The sequence below is a fragment of the Aquarana catesbeiana genome, linkage group LG02 (genome assembly GCF_042186555.1).
Source record: "Aquarana catesbeiana isolate 2022-GZ linkage group LG02, ASM4218655v1, whole genome shotgun sequence".
NCBI classification, from domain to species: Eukaryota; Metazoa; Chordata; class Amphibia; order Anura; family Ranidae; genus Aquarana; species Aquarana catesbeiana.
Genome location: NC_133325.1, coordinates 104,688,914 through 104,711,222, shown reverse-complemented (window position 1 = coordinate 104,711,222; position 22,309 = coordinate 104,688,914). Strand labels below are relative to the sequence as shown.

Sequence of the window (22,309 nt, the reverse complement as noted above, 5' to 3'; positions counted from 1 at the left end):
GGTCTGAAATAGTTTTATTTATAGTACATTTGCTTGTCCAAAGCACCCAAAATGGTATTGCGGTAGGACTTCTGCTATGCAGCTACTCCAATGCATTTAGGGATCTTGTGTCATATATATAGCTTAAACTAAAACTTTAAGTGGGGAAATTTTCAAACTTTAGTCAGGTTTGCACGGCTGTGTCCCTGTTAACCGAACAGGAATTGAGGATAAAAACAGCAGGGATCGAAATAGCAATAAAAGCTGATGGAGATTCTATCTCTCTTCCAGTGCTTTTTTTTTTTTTTTTGCACAAAGACTGGTCTGCATGAGCCCCCATGCTTTTGCTGACTTTGCCCAGTCTTTTTTTTTCCTATCTCATACTGCATGTGATATAATACCAATATTTATATTTTAGCGCTTTTGATTCTGTATTCACAAGTTACTAGAGTTATTACTATGCTTGAGAAATCGGTATCACCTGGCCCTTCACTTTCAGCATAACATTTAATATTTGTAATTTCTTTCTCTCCTTAGGGAAGCTCACCCAGATTGTGTTTGGGCACTGGGATGTAGTCACTTGTTTGGCGAGGTCCGAGTCCTACATTGGTGGTGATTGCTATATTGTGTCGGGATCCCGTGATGCCACGCTACTTTTATGGTATTGGAGTGGGAGACATCATATCATTGGAGACAATCCAAATAACAGTAAGTTATGTTTACTGCCTCTTGCAGATGTTCAGTGCTTCAAGTCTTTTTATTCATCCATCATAGGAGTATTCATTCATCCTAGCTGTGCCCATCTATCCATCATAGCAGTATTCATTCATCCTAGCAGTGCCCATCCATCCATCTATCATGGAAGTGCACACCCATCTATTCATGGCCCTGTGGATTTCTCCTTGGAGCATTGGCTACAACTAACATTTATTGCCCTTGTTAACATACACATGCTCTGATAAAAGTGAAGAACACTGAGTACACAAGGACTACATGGAATTGACACCAACACTGCACCATACTAAAGAGGATCCCGCACAGTCTTGACAATTTGGAAATCTTCGAAGAAGTTTGGTGTTTTGGTAGCTTGTTTTCTTTTTGGCTAAAAGTAAGGCTTTCTTTGTAAATTCAGCAAAATTGGCGTTAATAATGAGGTAAAAAGAACTTTCTTGATGTTGCTATTTCTAGTACCTTCAATTGTTGGTACTACAGGCAAAAGCATTTTATTGCTAGTGCAACTACCAGTTACTTGGTACTTTATTTCTGTCAATTGTTATTTTCATGTTTCTGTTCAAAATTAAGATTTTAAAGTATAATGCTATGTTATCTAACTACTATAGCATTTGGCAGACTTGATTATATTTAAAAGAAAGCATACACATTTGGCTTTTTAGGCCACCACCAAGAATCTTGCCATTCTCATGATACATAATTGTTTTAATTTATTATAAGTTTTCAGCAAACCTAAAATTGCCACCTTATTTTCAAATTTGATATTGTGCTCATTTTCTTTGTAAGTTCTCTTAGGTTACCTTCTAATTTGTGTATGTTTAATCTCCCTTTGTTGGGTTTTGCGAGAATATAACAGAACTTAAACATTAGAATGAATACCAGAAGACCATTTACATACCTACAAAGCATAGGTCGTCATACATCAGTACTCAATATCATATAAAGAAATACATCAATATTTTATAGTGCATTAGCACTTATCAGTCTGCAGATATCTGTATTGGGAGAGAGTGTAATTTAACAGTTCAGTATTGTCATGTAAGCTAAATGTACATTTGCACAGCAACATCTTGGGCCTGTTGAAGTGTTGAGATGGCTTTCTGTCCACGTTAATTGTCAAGTCACAAATCTCCACAAAAGCTGGCTTTAAACAGAACTTTACCCATAACACTTTGAGGACAATTAAGGTTTTTTAATAAAAGAACATACATTCCACGTTATTAATTGTGCTACCAAAATTTTTGTGTGCTGTATATTGCCTCCAGCATTGCTCTTATTTCTTCTTGCTGGAGGCCACCATTTTGTTGAAGCCCAGAGCAGTCACTTCCTTATTGGAGTCTTGTCTATATTCCTATTGCACATGTTCCTGGAAAACAAGGCTGACAAAGGGGTCCTGTGCGACTCAGAAACGTAGCTCTTGTCTTTGTGATATGATCTCTCTGCAATCAAATCTTTTGGATGGTGATTGTAGATCCATGGTGTGCTTGCGAATATGTACACTTCCTTATTGGAATCTCTCCCTTCTCTATGGTCTCAAAAACTATATGTCACTTTCTTCAATTAAAATATGTGCATTTCCAGCCTTGATTGTATGTCTTGGCAAGTTAGAGAGGAAGGCTGACAGAAGCTTTACAGTGCTGAAGCTCACAGATCTGCCCATGAGAGAGGAGAAAAAAATAAAACACTATCTTTGTATGTTTAACGCTTTTGTGTCTCCTTGGCAGCAGAGTTTGCAATGACAGATCTCCTGCTTTTATTTTCTCCCTCCCTAATCTGTGTTCCCTCCGCACAGTCTGTGTCATTCCTGTTGCTTTTTTTCCTCTTCAGCAACAGTAAATCTTAAAGATTTCAGGTGATCGGCCTCTAGTGGCTCTGATTTTAGGCAGACAGTGCCAAGAATAGAGTGCAACTGAGCATGTGCAGAGCAGGATGAGACAGTGCAGTACTAGATTTTAAACAGTATAGACTCCTATTTTTAATGTTTTAAACAGCTATACCTGCAAAACAAGCAAGCCTGAAGTGATCAGTTAGGACCTAATAGGAGGTCGTATAGGAGGGTTACCATCCTAAAAAGAGGGACAAACTCCTAAGATAAAGAGTGAAAAAAAGCAGTCAAGTTTCAACCCCAGTGGGTGCCAATGCCATCAAGTAAACAATACTGTACCTTCAGTATGCTTGTAGTATTCAGAATACTTTATTAATTATTATTAATTTATTAGTATACCCAGGCACACCATGTGATTTGGAAGTTATCATTTATGTCTTTGTCTTGGGAAAGCATTTGTCCCCTCAGATAAAGAGAATCTAGTTTACATGCCCATCTGGCAAGAGGTCTCTTTTTAATCAGTTTCTAGCAATAATGGCGTCGGCTGTATAACTAAATGTTAACAGATTTCTCTATTCACGTAACGAGACAAATTTTGATCAGTGTATGGTCAGATTAAAAATACATTAGATCAACAATAGGAGGTTACTCTTGTCTGTTTGAGAGGCCAAGAGTATCCCTATCCGGCACTGAAAATCCAACTCTATATTTTAGCAGGACAAGAACATGCTTATATATCTTGTATTTTTATATTTCCATATATAAATGTCCTGATTTGGTGAATAATTTATGAAAGTCAAGTGGAGAGGGAGATGGGGGTGGCTTGTATGTATAATATTTTAGGGAATATTGTGTATCCATTTTGATTATATTAATCTGTCCAAGTCATGAAGAACTTGATTTATTATAGGATTATAGAAATGTATAGATCAGTTGGGCACAAGATTATAGTTTCTGTCAATATAAGGCTGGCCATAAACGGTGCAAAATATTTTCCTGCAAAGAAATTTGCACGATTCCCCTATCAACGCAGACTACGTTGACAGGGGAATCAGCAATTGTCTTTTCCTGGCGGGGGAAGCCAGTGATTATTGCTAGTAGCTATAGCAGTTGCTAGCAATATTCACAAGAGAATTTGGCTGGCTGGTTGTACCCAAGTTGATCGATAGATCAACTTGGTACATTCTGCCTGCCCAGTAACGGTTTGAATCATGTATGGCCGGCCTAAGTCATCATTATAGGCATTACCACCCATTCTATTTCTTTTGTTTTATTATGTTTCATAACTTGTATCAGAATGTTTTATGGATGTTTTCCTGTTTGTTAAAATGTATTAAAAAAGAGAAGATTTACAAAAAACATCTACTTTTTTAAGCACACAGCTTTTTCCTGTTTAATCTCTGCATCATCCTTTAGACATAGTATATACAGGTACAAATAGGCTTCTTATCATCTCTTTAAACCTCAATGGGTTTGTCATTTGATATGAGCATCCTCTGCCTAGTACAGCTATAAGGCCACAGCTGTCCATAGAGGAACAAGTGCTGTACCACTTTATCTTACATATTTGGCAGAGAAAATAGGACCATTTTTCTATTTGGCAGACTGACTTCATTACAGTCACTGCTAGTCTGGTATTCATACACAGTCCATTCTTTTGTATTACTGCATGAGCGATATATATATATATATACATGATACACAATGGCATAAGATAAATTTGGATTGTAAGACAAGTCTTTCCTGTGTATATAGGTTCCTTTACATATGAGCATTAAGGTTGAACCAGCTTACCCAGCTTATGCTTGTACTTGGGTGACCTCAATTTAACTGATTTGTAAGTGTGTGTTTAATTTGTACCCCTGCAAACTTCAGAATGGTGTAAAGAACAAATTGACTGCATACAAGAGCAGGTGCACTTATAATGCTGCTGTATTTTCCATGCCAACTTTTTGATGCCTTGTTTAATAATGATTGGCCAGGACTGCGTATATTATATATGGGACAACTCTTACCAGATTAAATGTAAAATTACTCAATCTGGCCAAAAATCTGAAGTAAAACCGCATACGTATTGCATATAAAGACATGGAGAAATAGAAGTGGGTGTATAGAATTACAGCAGACAATGCACTTCCTGCTTACCAGCTTCATTAAACAACTATTCTTCAAGCAAACTGGAGCTTGTTAGATGAAAATAAATGATAGCAAGATGCACAATCTAGGTTAAATCCAATTAGTTAACATCATTAGGATGAGCATGAAAAAAAAGATACACTGAAGATACACTCAGTAAAGGATTACATTTCAGAAGCTGTCATCCAGAGGTTCAGATTAGAGATAGACTATGAATTATGTGGAAAAATCCTGATAGCTTATTATAATTGACTGAGCTATGTGTTAGACGTGATATTTTTGAAGGTTTTTCTATTTTTTTTTTTCCTTCTAAAACAACTGAGACAACTAATTATCTGTTTTTGGCTTCAGTGCATCCAATTAGTAAATGACAGGTAGTTTCATGCATGTTGTGTGTTCAAAACATTTTTATTCAGGATTGTTTAAAATGCACATATAAATTGATAGGGCACATAAATCATCATACCTGAATGAGCTTGCCTAAGATAGCTGAGTGCGGTGATGAACTCAACTAAAGATATTAATCATATTATCAGTGTTCTGACTTAATTTAATGATGCTTACATTTAATTTTATGAAGTCATTTAGTACAGTATTGTTATGCTATATATAAATATGTATTTTGAACTGGATAATGAAATAGATCACTGCCCAAAATATGTCCCAAATGTTAATTCTTTCCCTGCTAGCCTTACCCTAACACTCAATCCTCTCCCAACCCGATCTCATAAAGCTGTACTCTGGTCAATTTTTTTTTAAACCGTGCTGCACAGGTTAACTATTCATTTTTGTCTAGGGGATTGGAGAGCGGAGATATAATATAATTTTTTTTAAACCGTGCTGCACAGGTTAACTATTCATTTTTGTCTAGGGGATTGGAGAGCGGAGATATAATTACCGTATTTATCGGCGTATAACACGCACCCGAAGTTTAGGAGGGAAGTTTAAGGAAAAACGTACTTACATTTTAAATGCCCATTAAAGTTGCCTTATCAGTGTTCATCTGCAGCGTGGCCATCATTGCAGCCTTGCCCAGTGTCCATCTGCAGCCTTGCCCAGTGTCCATCTGCAGCCTTGCCCAAGTGTCCATCTGCAGCCTTGCCCAAAATTGCAGCATGATCTTTTAAATTATTGCGCCGCCGAGATAGACAGAGCCGGATGTCCTGTGTATTCGTCTCCTCTCGGCTCCACTAGTAGTCCTGCCCAGTCCCGCCCCTTGGCCCGGCTCCTATGATGGACACAAGACCAGTCCAATGGTGGGACGTAAAGGCTAGGAGGTGGGACTGGGCGTGACTGCGAGCCGAGCCGAGTACACAGTACACTCTGCACTATTTCGGCGGCGCTCGGTCCCTGCTTCCCCTCCGAGGCAGCGGTTCTGCGTATAACACGCACCCACAATTTTCCCCTGATTCTAGGGGGAAAAAAGCGAGTGTTATACACCGATAAACACCAGACAGAATCAGCCAGGTATTTTAGATTATAGAAAGGGCCTGTTCTGTTAATCGTGCTTTAAGGCAACAGGATCCATTTTTTATTTTTTATTTTTAGGGTAACAAACACTTTAATCCTTACTATAACCCTTAAAATCCTTCACCTTAACAATTACCCTGCATTCTAACACATAAAGATGAACTCTAGGCAAACTGCTAATTTCACAGAGTCAAAACACAACGGGAGCTGCTTTACTTGCCAAAGGGTTTGCTTCTGTATTCATTCTGTCCTGAGAGTTACACAGGCCTGCTACAAAGCACAGCCAGGCAAGTGACACCATTTTTTTTGTAACAATTAATAATACAGTAGTGTCATTTCCCAATCTCCAGACTGCTAATTGGACACTGAATTAGAAGCAGGGGAATGGGGAGGTCATCTCTCTGCTCAATGTACTTTTTCCTTCTCCTCCTCCTAGCTTGTTCCTTCTCAGCACATTTGCACGCAGCACACCTTCCTCTTTCTCTCTCAAGGGGAGTTCTGCTCTGCAATGGATATTTATCAAAATAAGAGTAACCTTCTCCTTACCTGCACTGCATTGTAATCCATCATATCTTTCTGGGGTCTGAGAGATCTACCAGTTGTTTCCTATTGCTGCGGAATTTGGAGCTTTTTAATATGCATCCACCTGCTCTTGACTTTTTATTTTTTATTTATTTTTATAACTGCGATTACCATCATTTTCTGTCCAACCATCTGTTTACAGGTTTACATGTTCATTAATTGCCTTTCTCACTTTTTGTGCGTACTTTGAGGTGTGTTTATTGTGAATCTCTGTATTCGTATTTATTGCAAGATTCACATGTAACAGTTTGTTTTCTTACTGCCGCTGTAAATACAAAAAAAAAAAAACTCCTTGAAAAGAAGTCAATTCAAGTTTAATTGTGATGCTAACCCTTTAATATAAAGAATTAAAAATAAACCAGATAAACCAAAATAGGTCACACAACTGAATAGCGCCTATCAAACAGCAATGTAGAGAATACTTGATAAATTACTAAAACCTTAACCCATTTATGAGCACCCAGAGAACATTACACCAAGCAGTGTGTGGGGTAACCCCGATAGTTTTAACCTGGGTTCAATGAGTACATACCAAATTTTATACAAACAAGTATAATATTACATACATGTGTTTTCCCATGTGATATTACATATATATGTACTGTATAGCACATGGGGGGGAAAAAACAAACATGCTATGTTTAAAGCGGTAGTAAAAAAAAAAAACTTTCTCCCTGCAAGGTAAAGGCATAATCTGCTAGTATGCATTGCATACTACCACTGTATGAAAGAATCACCATAAATTGATGCCCTCCACTTGAATGGGTGAGCCGCAATGACGTCACTCGTCCCATGCTCAAGGGAGTCACGGCCTCATGGAACGGCACGGGTATGCTGCTCCTTCAGAGTGCATGCGCTGGTGAAGCCACCGGCTGACAACCAGGCACATGTCTCCTAAAACAGTGCACGTTTAGGAGATATTAATTTAACCTACAGGTAAGCTTACCTTTAGGAAAAATCTAAATTTAGGGTTTACTACCACTTTAAAATCAAATACTCTGCAGGATTTAAATACAAACTGTATTAGCAGAATAATACTTGTATAACACGTTTCTCCATACAGTAAAATAAATTTGTAGAAAATAAGAGACCTAAAAAGCAATTTGACAAAATATGTATATAAGTGATCCAAATGTAATAGAAGTGCTAATAAATGTTCCCTCAATAGGAAATGAATTGATCACCAAGACTAAGGCAATTCACAGTTGGGAATCAAGTGCTTAAATTGTATAGTGGCCAAACCTCTTTTTATATATGTACTGCTGTTGTCTTTGGCAGGAAATTGCTCTTATTAACCACTTCAGGCCATTTTTTGCGATTACGGCACTGTGTCTCTTTAACTGCTAATTATGCGGTCGTGCAATGCTGTACCCAAACAAAATTGTCATCCTTTTTTTCCCCACAAATAGAGCTTTCTTTTGGTGGTATTTGATCACCTCTGTGGTTTTTATTTTTTGTGCTATAAACAAAGAGCGACAATTTTGAAAACATTTTTTTTTGCTATAATACATATTCAAAAAAAATATGAAAAAAAAATGTATTCATCAGTTTAGGCCGATATGTATTCTACGTATTTTAGGTTAAAAAAACACAATAGGTGTATATTGATTGGTTTGCGCAAAAGTTAAAGTGTCTACAAAATAGGGGGTAGATTTGTGGCATTTTTATTATTTTTTACTAGAGATTTTTTACGGCAATCTGCGATTTTTAGCGGGACTGCGACATTGCGGCGGATAGATCGAACACTTTTTTGGGACCATTGACATTTATACAGCAATCAGTGCTATAAATAGCCACTGACTACTGTGTTAATGTCACTGGCAGGGAAGGGGTTAACACTAGGGAGTGATGAAGGGGTTAAATGTGTTCCCTCATGTGTGTTCTAACTATAGGGGGGTGGGCTGCCAGGGACATGAATGAGATCACTGTCATGTGATCTACAACTGTAAAACTCTGACATGTTCTCTGTCAGAACAGGAATCACTGTCGAGTCCACCCGACCCATGGGCACGCTCGTGCAACGGGTGCCCCCCAGTGTTAATTTTAGTCTTAGGACTAAAATGGCATTTTAGTTTTAGTCCCATTTTAGTCTTCTGCAATTGTTTTAGTTTTAGTCGTATTTAGTTGACTAAATCTCCAGTACATTTTAGTCGACTAAAATGTCCTACGTTTTAGTCGACTAAAATCTCCAGTACATTTTAGTAATTGCAATTTAGTTTTAGTCATAGTCTTTTGACTAAAATGGCTTTTAGTTTTAGTCATATTTTAGTCATCTCAATTGTTTTAGTTTTAGTCGTATTTTAGTCAACTAAAATAGTATTAATTTAGTCGACTAAAATGTTTTAGTCATTTTAGTCGATTAAAATGTTTTAGTCGACTAAATTAACACTGGTGCCCCCCTGCTATCACGCTTGCGTGAGCAGACGTACAGCTACGACAATTTGTGCAGAAGAGCCAACCTGCCGCCGTATAATGACGGCGGCTGGTCGGCTAGTGGTTAGTAATTGTAAAGTCTCATTTCTTTTTTTAGTTAAAAATAACAAACATGTTATACTTACCTGCTCTGTGCAGTGGTTTTGTACAGAGCAGCCCAGATCCTCCTCTTCTCGAATCCCTCTTCGGTGCTCCCCTCCCTCCTGTTGAGGGCCCCCACAGCAAGCAGCTTGCTATGGGGGCACCCGAGCCGAGTCACTGCTCCGTGTGTTCATTCAGACATGGAGCCATGGCCCAGCCCTGTCCCCTTTCTCACCTTATTGACAACAGCGGGAGCCAATGGTGCCCCACTGCTGTCTCAACCAATGAGGAGGGGAGTCCCGGGCAGCTGAGACACTCCTGCAACATCGCTGGATAGAGATGGGGCTCAGGTAAGTATTAGGGGGGCCTGCTGCACACAGAAGGCTTTTTACATTAATGCGTATAATGCATTAAGATAAAAACCTTCTGCCTTTACAACCACTTTAAGTGTATTTATGATTTTGTTTGAAGGTATGCTACTTACTACAAGGACATTTAAAGTATTTTCATAGCTATATTTTCATAGTGTTGTAATGGTTTTGTCATTGATAGCTATAGAAATAATCTTTATTTCTCTACAGCAATCAGGTTTTGCTCAGATGGACACATAGTGATTGTGTGAACACTTTATGAAGATAAATTGTTTTCTAACAGAATATTGAACTTTAGGTTGTCTCAATAAGTGATGCCGGGATCAATAAACATTGACATTTAAGTCCACATACGTGATGCTCTCCGCCTCCCCAGGGGAATGTGGGAAAGTGGAAGTGGTGAGGTCTCCTGGATTTCAACAATGTTCGAGATAATAATTTACTACTGGAAATCCTCACTAATCACAGAGTCTTGCTTTAAGAATCTTCTGTACTGCCTCCAAGTATTATAGTCAGTCAATTTGCCCTTTAGCAGTTGCATAATATCCTGATGTTACCTACCGATCTCAACACATATGTTATGCAGTTCACAAAGAGAATAGGCAGCTTTAGATATATATTTTTTCCTGTTATCAAATGTACTCTGAGTACAGGTGACATAAAAAGCTGAACATCAGGTGGAAGATACAGTCATGCAATGACGGCATTCATGCCATGACTACACCTGCAAACATTGTTCATAAGTTCACTTCTGTGGGCCTACTGAAAGATCAGATCAAGGTCTGTAAAAGGTTTGGCCATACAGACCAATTTAGTCTGTAAAAGGTTTGGCCATATGGGCATAGTATTTAATGTTAAGATCATTCTGTCTGAACGCAAATTTAATCCAGAGGCACATTTACTTTTATCATCATATTTAGAATGTAGTACACTGTGTGCTTTTTCACCTGTCAGATATTATTACTCTTATGGTTATATAAACTTTTTAAAGAATTGTAGCTCACAGTCTGGGCAGCAGCCACTTGATATGACCTCACTTGATAGCTAAACTCCAGGCTAATCGCCAAATACACAGATGAAACACATATATGGGAGCTTAATTACCTAGCAAAGGCAGGGCAGGAGACCTGATTTTTCTCCACTGCAGTTAAGTAACACTTAGGTCTCCTCCCCACCTCCCTGCCTGTGACTAGACTGTAAAAGGAGAAAAAGCAGACTGCTGGGCTCATCTTTCTGCTCCCTTTTTTTTTTATCAGGATGTCCTTTGTAAGGACATGAGCATTGGAGCACCACTGACTTTGTGCTGCTCATCCCTCTTCCAGCCTGAGCTCTGCAGGACAATTAACCTTCCTACTACTTACCTAGGCAGGAATTTTTTTAGCATTGTCCAATTTCATGGATAGAATTTTGGTCCTCTTAGAGGATGTAGATAACAGGGGATGCAAGCAAGCCCCTTTAGTCTCCCCTCTTTTGGTAATTTTCTGACTTTACCCTGCCTGCAGACACTTTGTGGAGGTGGTAGATGAGGATGATCCAAACTCTCCTTCTGAGGAATCGAATCAGGATGAGATGTCCTTGGCTAAAGTTTCATTTGATCATTGCTATGCTAAGTCTGCTCACCCCAAAGTATTGAGTATAATGGTATGATTGATATTTAGATGACCTGCTCCTAGTATGGGGAGGTTCTATGGAGGAAATTGATTCTTTTATTGCTTATGTCAATGATAATTCCTTGAATTTGGAATTTAGTGCAGTATATCATAGCAAGTCTGTACATTGGATCATCAGGATGGAAGTGTACATACAAGGACCTATCTTAAGGAGTGTGCAGGGAATTCCCTTTTATTAGCTACCAGCTGTCACCCGGCACACACAATACAATCAGTGCCAATGGGTGAATTTACCAGAACCAAACGTAACTGCACTAATATTAAGAGCTTTTCCCAGGAGTGTGACATTGTTGCTTCTAGGCTTACAGCACGATGTTACAAATCTCTGGATATAGAGACAGCCATTGACATGATCTATGCGAGAGATAGGAGCGATCTTTCGGTAAATGCCCGACGAGGGAAAAATAAATATAAAAATAAAGGGGATGGAATTACAACTTTTGTGACCACTTATTCACAGGAATTCAATCAGATCAAAGACCTCATTAATAAATACTTACCAGTATTACTTGCTGATAGAGAACTTAATGAGTTCATGAAAACCGGTTGCTGTGGGACACATCCTGTCCTTGTCTAGATCACCATCTGGCCTTGGATGCCATCAAGACAGACTAGTTAAGGCTTTTGTACAGGGCATCGCACACATCTCTCTTCCTGTACGCTCCCCGGTTACTCCATGGAAACGTACCCCGATTATTTTGGCAGATAGCGTTGGGGTGCCTTTATTTTCCTATTCCTGCAGTAAATCGGGCAGTGCAAGACTAGTTTTAATTTTTAATGATTTTTTTTTATTGGCCATTGTTTTACGTGGTAAACATTACTATTGCTTGTCTATTGTCTTAGAAATAGCATTAGGAAATTATATTTTCAGTCCAGTTATGGAGGAGACAGACTTCTTCTATTAAAGAGCATACGAGTCATACACAGAGCTAATAATTCACCCAACGTGTCACTGGCAGATGATGCCCTGGCACAGCAGAAGGAGCGAACAAAAAGCCTTCTCTGAAAAACAAGCTTTTCACAAATCCAGAAACTAATTTGAAAGTGATAAAAATTAATTTGCACACTTTAATTGGAAGCAGCCTCTGCCTTGAAAGCTGACTAAAGGAAGGAGCAGGCATCGCGTGCTACAAGGCTGATTGAATTTTTTGTCAGGTAGGTATATAAGACTCGCCTGCTTATCCTCCAAAGCCTTTCTGTGCAATACATTATGTTCAGCCTCTGACTGGTGTTCTTTAAAAGGATCAATGCTATTCATGTTCCGTCCCCAGTGTCTGAAATTTCATTGATCCTGGGACTTCACCTGACATTTCTCATTACTTTCCTTCCAACAGGATACTCGCCAAAGGTGTGGGCTTCAGCATCTAAGTGTGAATTACTGCCTTGTCTAAAGGGACTGTCTGCCTTAGGAGATGCTGTATCTTCCTGCATATTGCAAATATATATCCTAGCAAATGTTATGCTTTGTGGTCCTTATTTGTCAGATGGTGCTTCATAAAGAACTATCTGTATTATCCCATTTCAGTATAAATAAATGGGCAGTGCCCCCACCTATAACTGGCCTTCACAGCAAGGAGCAAATGGAAGGGCACCGCTTGTCAAATAAACCCAAAGAAGATTCCCAGCTCAACTTATCAACCAGTCTGCAACCAATCAAATTATTTTGTCTAACATTTTGTGTTAAAAACAGGGGTTTCATTTGCACACATTTGCAAATACGTACATGTGTAAGCTGCAGATCCACTCCGTATTATCTGCAGTCCTAATTCTATATATTTTTGAGAGCCTCCATAGAAGAAGCACATGCATGATAATGGATAGATAGAGAGCAGGTAAGCCTGCAACCTTACGCATGTATTTGCGTTAAAAACAGGGGTTTCGTTTGCACACATTTGCAAATGCATGCGTAACCTGCAGACTTGCTTCCGAAAAACATTTCTTATGAAAGACACTTTAATGACAAATAACTGTATACTGTTATACTGTATACACATTCATCTCAGTCATTCTCTTAACATCATCACAGATTGTTTTCTACGTATGATGTAACAGTATTTATATTATTATAAACCTCATATAAGCATATTTTAAACTTTTGTGACCTGTGTTAGAATTATGTTTGCTATTGTTTAGTGCGTTACAATATACTATTGTACTGTCCCCATCTGACCCTCTGGATATTTAGAAAGCCACACTTTTGCTGAATTGGTTAAGCTAGCAGCAATGAGGTTTCAATTCCCTGTAGATTCTCTTCACCTGAAGCCCTTTTTTGTTTCTTAGCCTTTAGCCTTGTGCTACATCTATCATTTAGGATGTGACAGTATGCGTTGCTGAATTTTGAATGATTGTTGCAGTGCTTGGCATCTGTCCCTTGGAAGGATGAAACGTTTTTTGTCCTTTATGCTTCAGCCATTGTCTTATCTCTGGGATTGTGTTTACAGCGGCCTTTTTGATCTTGCATATTAATTCTGTACTGTAAATGCAAGCAATGGAACATGCATGTAATTTCACACAGACATATGGGGGTATGGTGGGGGGGGTTAAAGAACAAGCACAGACTGAAACAGGGTAAATAATGCATTTCATACGTACACGTTTAGGGTCACAAGTCGGCACAACTTGAGTGCTAAAGATTGATGTTTCTAAAGCAATGTTTGCATTACTACTGGAATATCTTTTGGTTCTGTATACCCAGCAGATTGTGTGGTTTTCTTGCCATATATTTATCATTTTATGGTTTGTGATTTAAAGTGGTTCTAAAGGTTTTGAGGTTTTTTACCTTAATGCATTCTATGCATTAAAGTGATTGTAAAGATTATTTATTTATTTATTTTTTTAATAACAAACATGTTATACTTACCTGCTCTGTGCAGGGTTTTGCACAGAGCAGCCCCAATTTTTCTTTTCTGGGGTGCCCTGGCGGCGCTCCTGGGCCCTCCTCTTCATCGGGTGCCCCCATGGAGTGCTGCTTTCCATGGGGGGCACCCGAATCATTGCTGTGTCCATTGACACAGCCTGCAGTACTCGGCCCCGCCCCCAGCTCCCCTGTCACTGGATTTGATTAACAGCAGCGGAAGCCAATGGCTCCTGCAGCTATCAATCTATCCAATGAGGACCCGAGACAGGGGCTGGAGCCTCTGGGCTCATGCTCGTCGATGGAACGATCAGGTTCAGGTAAGAAAAAGGGTAGCGGGGGTCTGAAGCACAGAAGGTTTTTCACCTTAATGCATAAAGTGATTGTAAAGGCAAAAGTTTTTTTGTCTTACTGTATTAACTATGCATTAAGATAAAAGCCTTTTGTATACAGCAGCCCCCCTCAGCCCCCCCAATACTTACCTGAGCCCATCTCTATCCAGCGATGTTGCACAAGAGACTCTGCTGCCCAGGACTCTCCTCCTCATTGGCTGAGGCAGCAGCGGAGAGACATTGGCTTCTGCTGCTGTCAAAGTTAGTGAGCCAATGATGAGAGTGGGGGCGGGACACACAGAGCTGCGGCTCGGCTCAGGTGCCCCCATACCAAGCTGCCTGCCGTGGGGGCACTCAGCGAGGGGAGTGGCCAGGAGAGCTGAAGATGGACCCGAGAAAAGGAGGATCCAGGCTGCTCTATGCAAAACCACCACACAGAGCAGATAAATGTAACATGTTTGTTATTTTTAAGAGGAAAAAAAAGAGACTTTATGATAAAAAACCTTTTAGGTGCAGCTCCCCCTGCAGTCCCCCCCTAATACTTACCCAAGCCCCATCTCGATCCAGTAATGTGCATGAGAGCAGCGGCTCTCCCGGGTCTCTCTCTCCTCATTGGCTCACACAGAAGCAGGAGAAATTGGCTCCTGCTGCTGTCAATCACTGCCAGTGAACCAATGAGGAGAGAGCGAGGGGCAAGCCGAGCCTCGCTCTGTGTGTGAATGGACATACAGAGTGTGGCTCAAGCCTGTTTGAGTGCCCCCATAGCAAGAGGCTTGCTATTGGGGGCACTTGGCTGGGGGAAAGAGCCAGACCCACTGGCGGGGTATGCAAAAAGAAGAGGATCAGGGCTGCTCTGAGCAGGTAATTGTTATTTTTTCCTTTTTTTATTTTTAATTCTTTCCTTTAGAATCACTTTAGGATTGCCTTAAACTGTGTATTTTCCATAACTAAAATTACATATATTTGTTCTTTAGATCAAAGTGTGGTTTTATAACTAATATTCTATTACAGGAAAAAAAATATCCTTTTGTATGTATTCTGACTCTTTTATGGTCTTAAATGTTTTTTACCTCCAATATTTCAGGTGATTACCCAGCTCCCAGGGCCGTCCTGACTGGCCATGACCATGAAGTTGTCTGTGTATCAGTATGTGCTGAACTGGGTCTCGTCATCAGTGGAGCTAAAGGTTTGTTCATATTGTATCATTTTTATTCAGCATTATATTGATGAAAGTTAAGAAAAAAATGGATCCATGTTAACTTTAAGAGGTTGTACACAGGCAACATGGCTTCCAGCAAAGTTACAATGCATTAGGAGCCCGTGCAAACCTATTGGGACATGTTACACAATTAAGTGTTTTTACTAAGTTTGTGAACTGCTGTGAACCTGCTTTACCATTTCAATTTATCAAAAATGTGAAATTGCATTTTCAAGTGCCATTGTAGTTTTTGAAAACATGGGTGCTGATGTTGAGGATGAATAAGCCTCCACCAGATTTTTTTACATTTTTTGCTGCTGTCAGCGGGTAACAATGTTCTTTCTTCATGGTCCCACGGTAGAAATGTAGCCACCCCCTTTTAATCATTTCCAAGATAGACTAGTACCCAGATGGCAAGGATAACTTGCCACAAATTTGTGGTATGCCCTGTACACACGGTCGGATTTTCCGACGGAAAATGTGTGATAGGACCTTGTTGTCGGAAAATCCGACCGTGTGTGGGCTCCATCACACATTTTCCATCGGAATTTCCCGACACACAAAGTTTGAGAGCAGGCTATAAAATTTTCCGACAACAAAATCCGTTGTCGGAAATTCCGATCGTGTGTACATAAATCCGACGCACAAAGTGCCACGCATGCTCAGAATAAATTAAGAGACGAAAGCTATTGGCTACTGCCCCGTTTATAGACCCGACGTACGTGTTTTACGTCACCACGTTCAGAACGATCGGATTTTCCGACAACTTTGTGTGACCGTGTGTGTGCAAGACAAGTTTAAGCCAACATCTGCCGGAAAAAAATCCATGGATTTTGTTGTCGGAATATCCGATCAATGTCCGACCGTGTGTACGGGGCATTAGTGTTGAACTGGAAGTCTGTTAACTTGCTGCACATTTTCACAGGCAAGTTATACACTTGCAGAGCGCTTGAAGCACAATTTCTAGTTGACACTTTTCCAATTTGTAGCAAATTTGCGTGGCAAATCTTTAGCAAGAGCAAAGTTGCAGTGGTGAGTCTACAGCAAGAGCTCTGCAAATCACAGTGGCCCCTGTGGTGGGATGACTATTGCACATCATAACTGAACCTGAACTTGCAGAATGTTTGCAAAGAAAGTTAATCTGGAGTCATGTAATGTGGACTTGCACACGTCACCCTGCCCAACCCGGCATTCACTTCCCAATCACCTTGGAGACAACGAACAGTCCATGTGCTTGTTTTTGTATTGTTATTGATCCACACGTCACCCTGCCCAACCCAGCATTCACTTCCCAATCACCTTGAAGACAATTAACAGTCCATATACTTGTTTTTTTGTATTTTTATTGAGAGATTTGAACTTGGTTAGGGATGGGCATATATGGGATGACCAGTAGAACAAACAATTGGTTGATTGAATATCAATCAGTTGGGACAACTAGGTACACTTTACAGCCCCAGTCTCCTCCAGCACATCTCTTGCTTAAAGACTGTTACTCTCTCTCCTGCACAACATTTAACTCCAGGCACAGCTAGCACATGGTTAGGCCCAACACTGACTCAGTCAGGCCCTAGAAAGGCTGGTCCCTTTTAGTGTAGCAAAAATAGAATATAAAGTCTTTAGTGCTAGCTGTCCTATGGTTGACTACTGCTCCCAGGAAGCCCTCTTCAGGCCCTGCCAGCCCCCCTGGCTGCTGCTGCCCGACTCCACTGCCCGCGACATCACAGTCCTTACTGCTGGCTCTAGCTTCCAGCTAGGCCTGCCTAAATGTACCTGCACTGACAAAAATCTTACTGACAAAAATGTCACCTCTAGCACCTACCTAAGTAGAGGGTGCTACATTCACCCCCCACCAGAATCCTGCTGGTCCCTCAGCTTGATTCTGCTTTTACAAAAATGGCAGGAGCACCCTATAAGATAAAATGGAAGGGGGAATGGGAAATAACTTGGGGAACTGGGGAACTGTACAAATAAATTACATACATAAATAGAAATATATACATTTCTGATAGGTATTTACATCTGTACAGAATGGATAAGGCACTTCTAACTACAGGTCCCCGCAGCTAACAGTATATACACATCTGGACCAGAGCATCTCTCCCTCAAGAAAGACACTCCATCCGCAAGAATTCTTGTCTCCAACCGGAAGGCATGGACAGCTGTCCCATCCCAGAGGGCCCTAAAAGAAGACAAAAACAACACATTCTACTCTTGCACCTAACTACTCACTGTACACAATTTCTGTTGAAAGGGGGTTAGCATCCTTCCAACAGAAATAAAAATATGGAAACCAAATTTCCAATCAGACTCCAGTGTCTACCAGTGTCCGCTCCGGCAGTTCTGGCAACCATGTTAAGGCTGGCAGTAGACGACCACCCTCTGCCATCTTCCTTCACCTTGTGGTGTCTGATGCTAGCAGGGAACGCTGGGTCTCCTCCAGGGCATAACACCACCCCTCAAATTCCAGACAGGCATGTGTCTGAGAAACTGTTAGGCAGGCTCCTCCCTGGGCTTGCTGCTGTAACCTCTTGTTAGACGAACTGATGTTTGCAGGCATACTGATGCTAGCAGAACTTGTCCAGGCATGTTGCCCAGCACCGACTGTGCCTGAGCAACTGAAGACAGATGACCGCTGACTTTTCCAATGGTTGCCAGTAGCAACAATACCTTTTGTAACCAATGTCTCACTGAAGGGCAACAGAGTCCTGCCCACAGGCACCCGCAGGCTTCCTCCAATCACCCCAGGCAACAGTAAACACTTCCAGGCACACTTTACTGTTTATAGCAGGAGTTTGTAGCAAAAGTTCAGAGCGCTGGGCATATTTGTAATCCAGTGAGAAATGTCCAGGATTAGCAGAGCACTGGACATATTTGTAATCCATGGGCGCGATCGCCGTGGGTGACAGCACATGATGAAAAGTCACTGAATTGCAGGATTTAGTATAAGTGTCCGCCCCAGTGCTGGTTGAGGCCACTGAGTAGCAGGCGGCAATAATTAACAATGACTCCTGCTGGTTGCTATTATTATTATTTATTATTATTATTATTATACAGTATTTATATAGCGCCAACAGTTTACGTAGCGCTTTACAACTTGAGGGTAGACAGTACAAATACAATACAATTTGATACAGTAGGAATCAGAGGGCCCTGCTCCTTAGAGCTTACAATCTAAGAGGGAAGGTCAAGAGATACAAGAGGTAATAACTGTGGGTGATGTGCTGATTGAGAAGATAAATGTACAGTTGTTAGGTGGGGGCCAGATAGGCTTCTCTGAAGAGATGAGTTTTCAGGGATCGTCTGAAAGTGGATAAAGTAGGAGAAAATCGGACGGATTGGGGTAGAGCATTCCAGAGGATGGGGGAGGCTCTGGAGAAGTCCTGGAGGCGAGCATGGGATGAGGTGACAAGGGAGTTTGAGAGCAGGAGGTCTTGGGAGGAGCGAAGAGAACGATTAGGTTGGTATTTTGTGACTAGGTTAGAGATGTAGCTAGGGGCCAGGTTGTGGATGGCTTTGTAAGTTATAGTTAGTATCTTGAATTTAATTCGGTGACTGAGTGGCAGCCAATGGAGGGATTGGCAGAGGGGTGTAGCAGACGCTGAGCGGTTTGTGTGGTGGATGAGCCTGGCCGCAGCGTTCATGATGGACTGAAGTGGGGATAGCCTATTTAGAGGTAAACCAATGAGGAGGGAGTTGCAGTAGTCAAGGCGGGAGATGACCAGGGAGTGGATTAGAAGCTTTGTGGTGTCATTGGTTAGGAAGGGGCGTATCTTGGAGATGTTGCGAAGACAGAGGCGGCAAGCTTTGGATAGTGATAGAATGTGGGGCAACAACACCTATTTTTACAGTTCTGAATAGCAGGCAAAACACACAAGTCCTCCCCAGGGTTCAATTGCTCAATATGGTTGGAACAAACACAGCTCGCTTACTCGGTTAGTAGGGGCAACAGCTGGCAATCACACGTGATCAGGTGGTCCTGGAATGAGCCCCCAAATGTATCGGTACCCCCGTAGGGGCTGCTGAAGTTGTGGTCCACCCGTCACCCTGCCCAGCCCAGCATTCACTTCCCAATCACCTTGGAGACAATGAACGGTCCATGTGTTTGTTTTTGTATTTTTATTGAGGGATTTAAACTTGGATAGGGATGGGAATCTACGGGATGCCCAGTAGAACGAACAATTGGTTGATTGGATATCAATCAGTTGAGACAGCTAGGTACACTTTACAGCTCCAGTCTCCTCCAGCACATCTCTTGCTTGCAGACTGTTACCCTCTCTCTGTCCTGCACAACACTTAACTCCAGGCACAACTAGCACATGGTTAGTCCCAACACTGATTCAGTCAGGCCCTAGAAATGTCGTTTGTAGGCAGAGACTGCGGGTCCCTTTTAATAGCAAAAATACAATAGAAAGTCTTTAGTGCCAGCTGTCCTATGGTGGACTACTGCTCCCAGTAAACCCTCTTCAGGACATGCCAGCCCTCCTGGCTGCAGCTGCCTGACTCCACTGCCCATGACCTCACAGTCCTTACTGCTGGCTCTGCACCCATCCCAGACTGCACACTCCCAGTCTTCTTCGGCGTGCCTCCCTAGTCCTTCCGTCTACCTGCCACTCACCAACCCTCCTGGTCACACATACACCAGTGGTTTCCTCCTGAAGACTTACCCGGCAGTACTAGCTCCTGCTGTCCTCTCTGACTCCTCTCTGTGCCTCCTGTTCAGTTCCTTCATGCAATCTTGAAGAGATCCTTCCTGCACCCAAGTCCCAGGCCCTCAAAGGCCCCGACAGCCTAGCACTCCATCCTCAGTTCTTCCACCCGACAACTCCTCCCCAGCTGGGATTTTCTAAGTATTTAAGGTAAGGAGGCCTGCCAATCCAAGTTGGGGATTGGTCAGGACTCCTTAGAACACCCCAGGTAGCTCCACCTCTCTTCCCCTCCTCTTCCCCTCCTGTCTTCTAGAATACTCTAGAAGCCAGAGGGAGGTAACCGAAAAGTGATGCTGTCTGTGAGTCACCAGCCTACTCTGAGCCATTCCCAGCCCACACAGATCAAAACAAACAGGCCTAGCTAGGCCTGTCTAATTTTACCTGCACTCACAAAAATCCTAACTCTAGCACCTACCTAAGTAGAGGGTGCTACATGTACAACAAACTTGTGAAGCCTGGCAAGTCTAGCAATAGCTTAACAAGTAATTTTCAAACTTGCAGCACAATTGCTTGATATCTGCGTGACTATGCATACTATTGTTCTTCCAAACAAACGGAAGTGGGAGGAAAATGAAGAGATTCAGGAGCTCATGGAGGATGTTACAATATAAGAAAAAGGATATAATTTACTGTCACTTTAAGTTTGACATTTATGAATTACACTAAAAGCTGAAATAAAAAACAAAAAACAAAGAACAATGTTTAATTTTCCCACCTTCCTTCTTTACAGTGATATGTTTACCATTAGATGACAGATGCTGTTTCAGAGAAATGTTAAAATATCGCCAAAGAACCTTGCTGTGAGACCCAGTAATCTTTAATGTGCATGTGTTGCTTTACATACAGATCAGCAGGGTCTTCCCACTTGTCTGAATTAAAAAGAGTTCCAAGCTAATTGTACTCTTAAAATTGCTCCCTTCACCCCCCTAACATCTAGGCTGATTAAGCTATGTAAGAAATATGTGTATACTTCCCTATTTGCAGGCCTCTCTGGTCCAGTCATGGGATCCAGATCCTCTGTGTCAGTCCGTGGCGGCTGTAGGGGAGAGGAGGGAACTCCAAAAACGGATGGACCGTATGAAGCCTATAGGTGACATCACTGCTTCCAGGAATCCCAGCCATTGTTGTGCATGCTCTCCTCTCCCCTGCAGCTGGCTGACACAGGGGATCGTGTGACTGGACCAGAGCAGGCTGAAAAGTTTATACATCTTTTTTTTTTTACACAGGTTAATCAGCATAGGTGTTGTAAGGGGTGATGGAGTATTTTTAAGACTAGTTAGGTGGTAGCCTGAAATTCTACTATAAATGGTGAAAGGATTCACCAAAAATTTCACTCAAGTGGTTGGCTACTTTTGGGGCATGTGATAGTGCTCACATACTATACTTCTAAACTTTTCTTTAAAGCAGATCTTTACTGCATCTGAGCACCACAAACCAAAAAACGCAATGTAATTAATTTGTTTATATGCAAAGCCAACTCCCCAATCCATCCAAGTCTCTGTGCTTTATTTTGGTGAGAAATCTCATTGCAAAACACCCCCTAGCATTTCTGGCTGTGGCCATCTTGAGTAAGGGCAAATGATTCATGTAGCATTTACTAAGTCTGCATGCAGGAGAGTGTGCTTAGCTGAGAAAACCCCTCCTCTCCTCCTGAAGACTCCTGGGATGTATGCCATTATTTGCCTTGGCAGGAAACCAGGAAGAACTTGAAGAAATGTAAAAAAAAGTTTAAAACAAGTAAATATGATAAAATTTCTTATCTATTTACTAATGCTAGCAGCATAAGGATTACAAATAATGCTGATTGGGAGAGTGAAGTTCCACTTTAAACTATACAAAAATAAAAAATAAAGCATTGTAAAAATTGTAACTGTCCTATAGAATTTTAGTCTTTTATTGTGATAGTAGTCCCCAGTGACCAATAGGGAGGCTCAAGA

At 41.1% G+C, this 22,309-nt stretch overlaps 1 protein-coding gene across 9 annotated transcripts in view; it reads left to right on the top strand.

The window, feature by feature from the left end:
* The window catches only part of NBEA (neurobeachin), a 919,734-nt gene that overhangs the window by 876,269 nt on the left and 21,156 nt on the right, over nt 1-22,309 (top strand). For all 9 annotated transcript variants that reach the window (XM_073613318.1, XM_073613319.1, XM_073613325.1 and 6 more), the window contains 2 exons: nt 517-687; nt 15,550-15,651. In XM_073613318.1, coding sequence (XP_073469419.1) covers nt 517-687; nt 15,550-15,651 — 273 coding nt within the window. The remainder of the gene's footprint in view (nt 1-516; nt 688-15,549; nt 15,652-22,309) is intronic.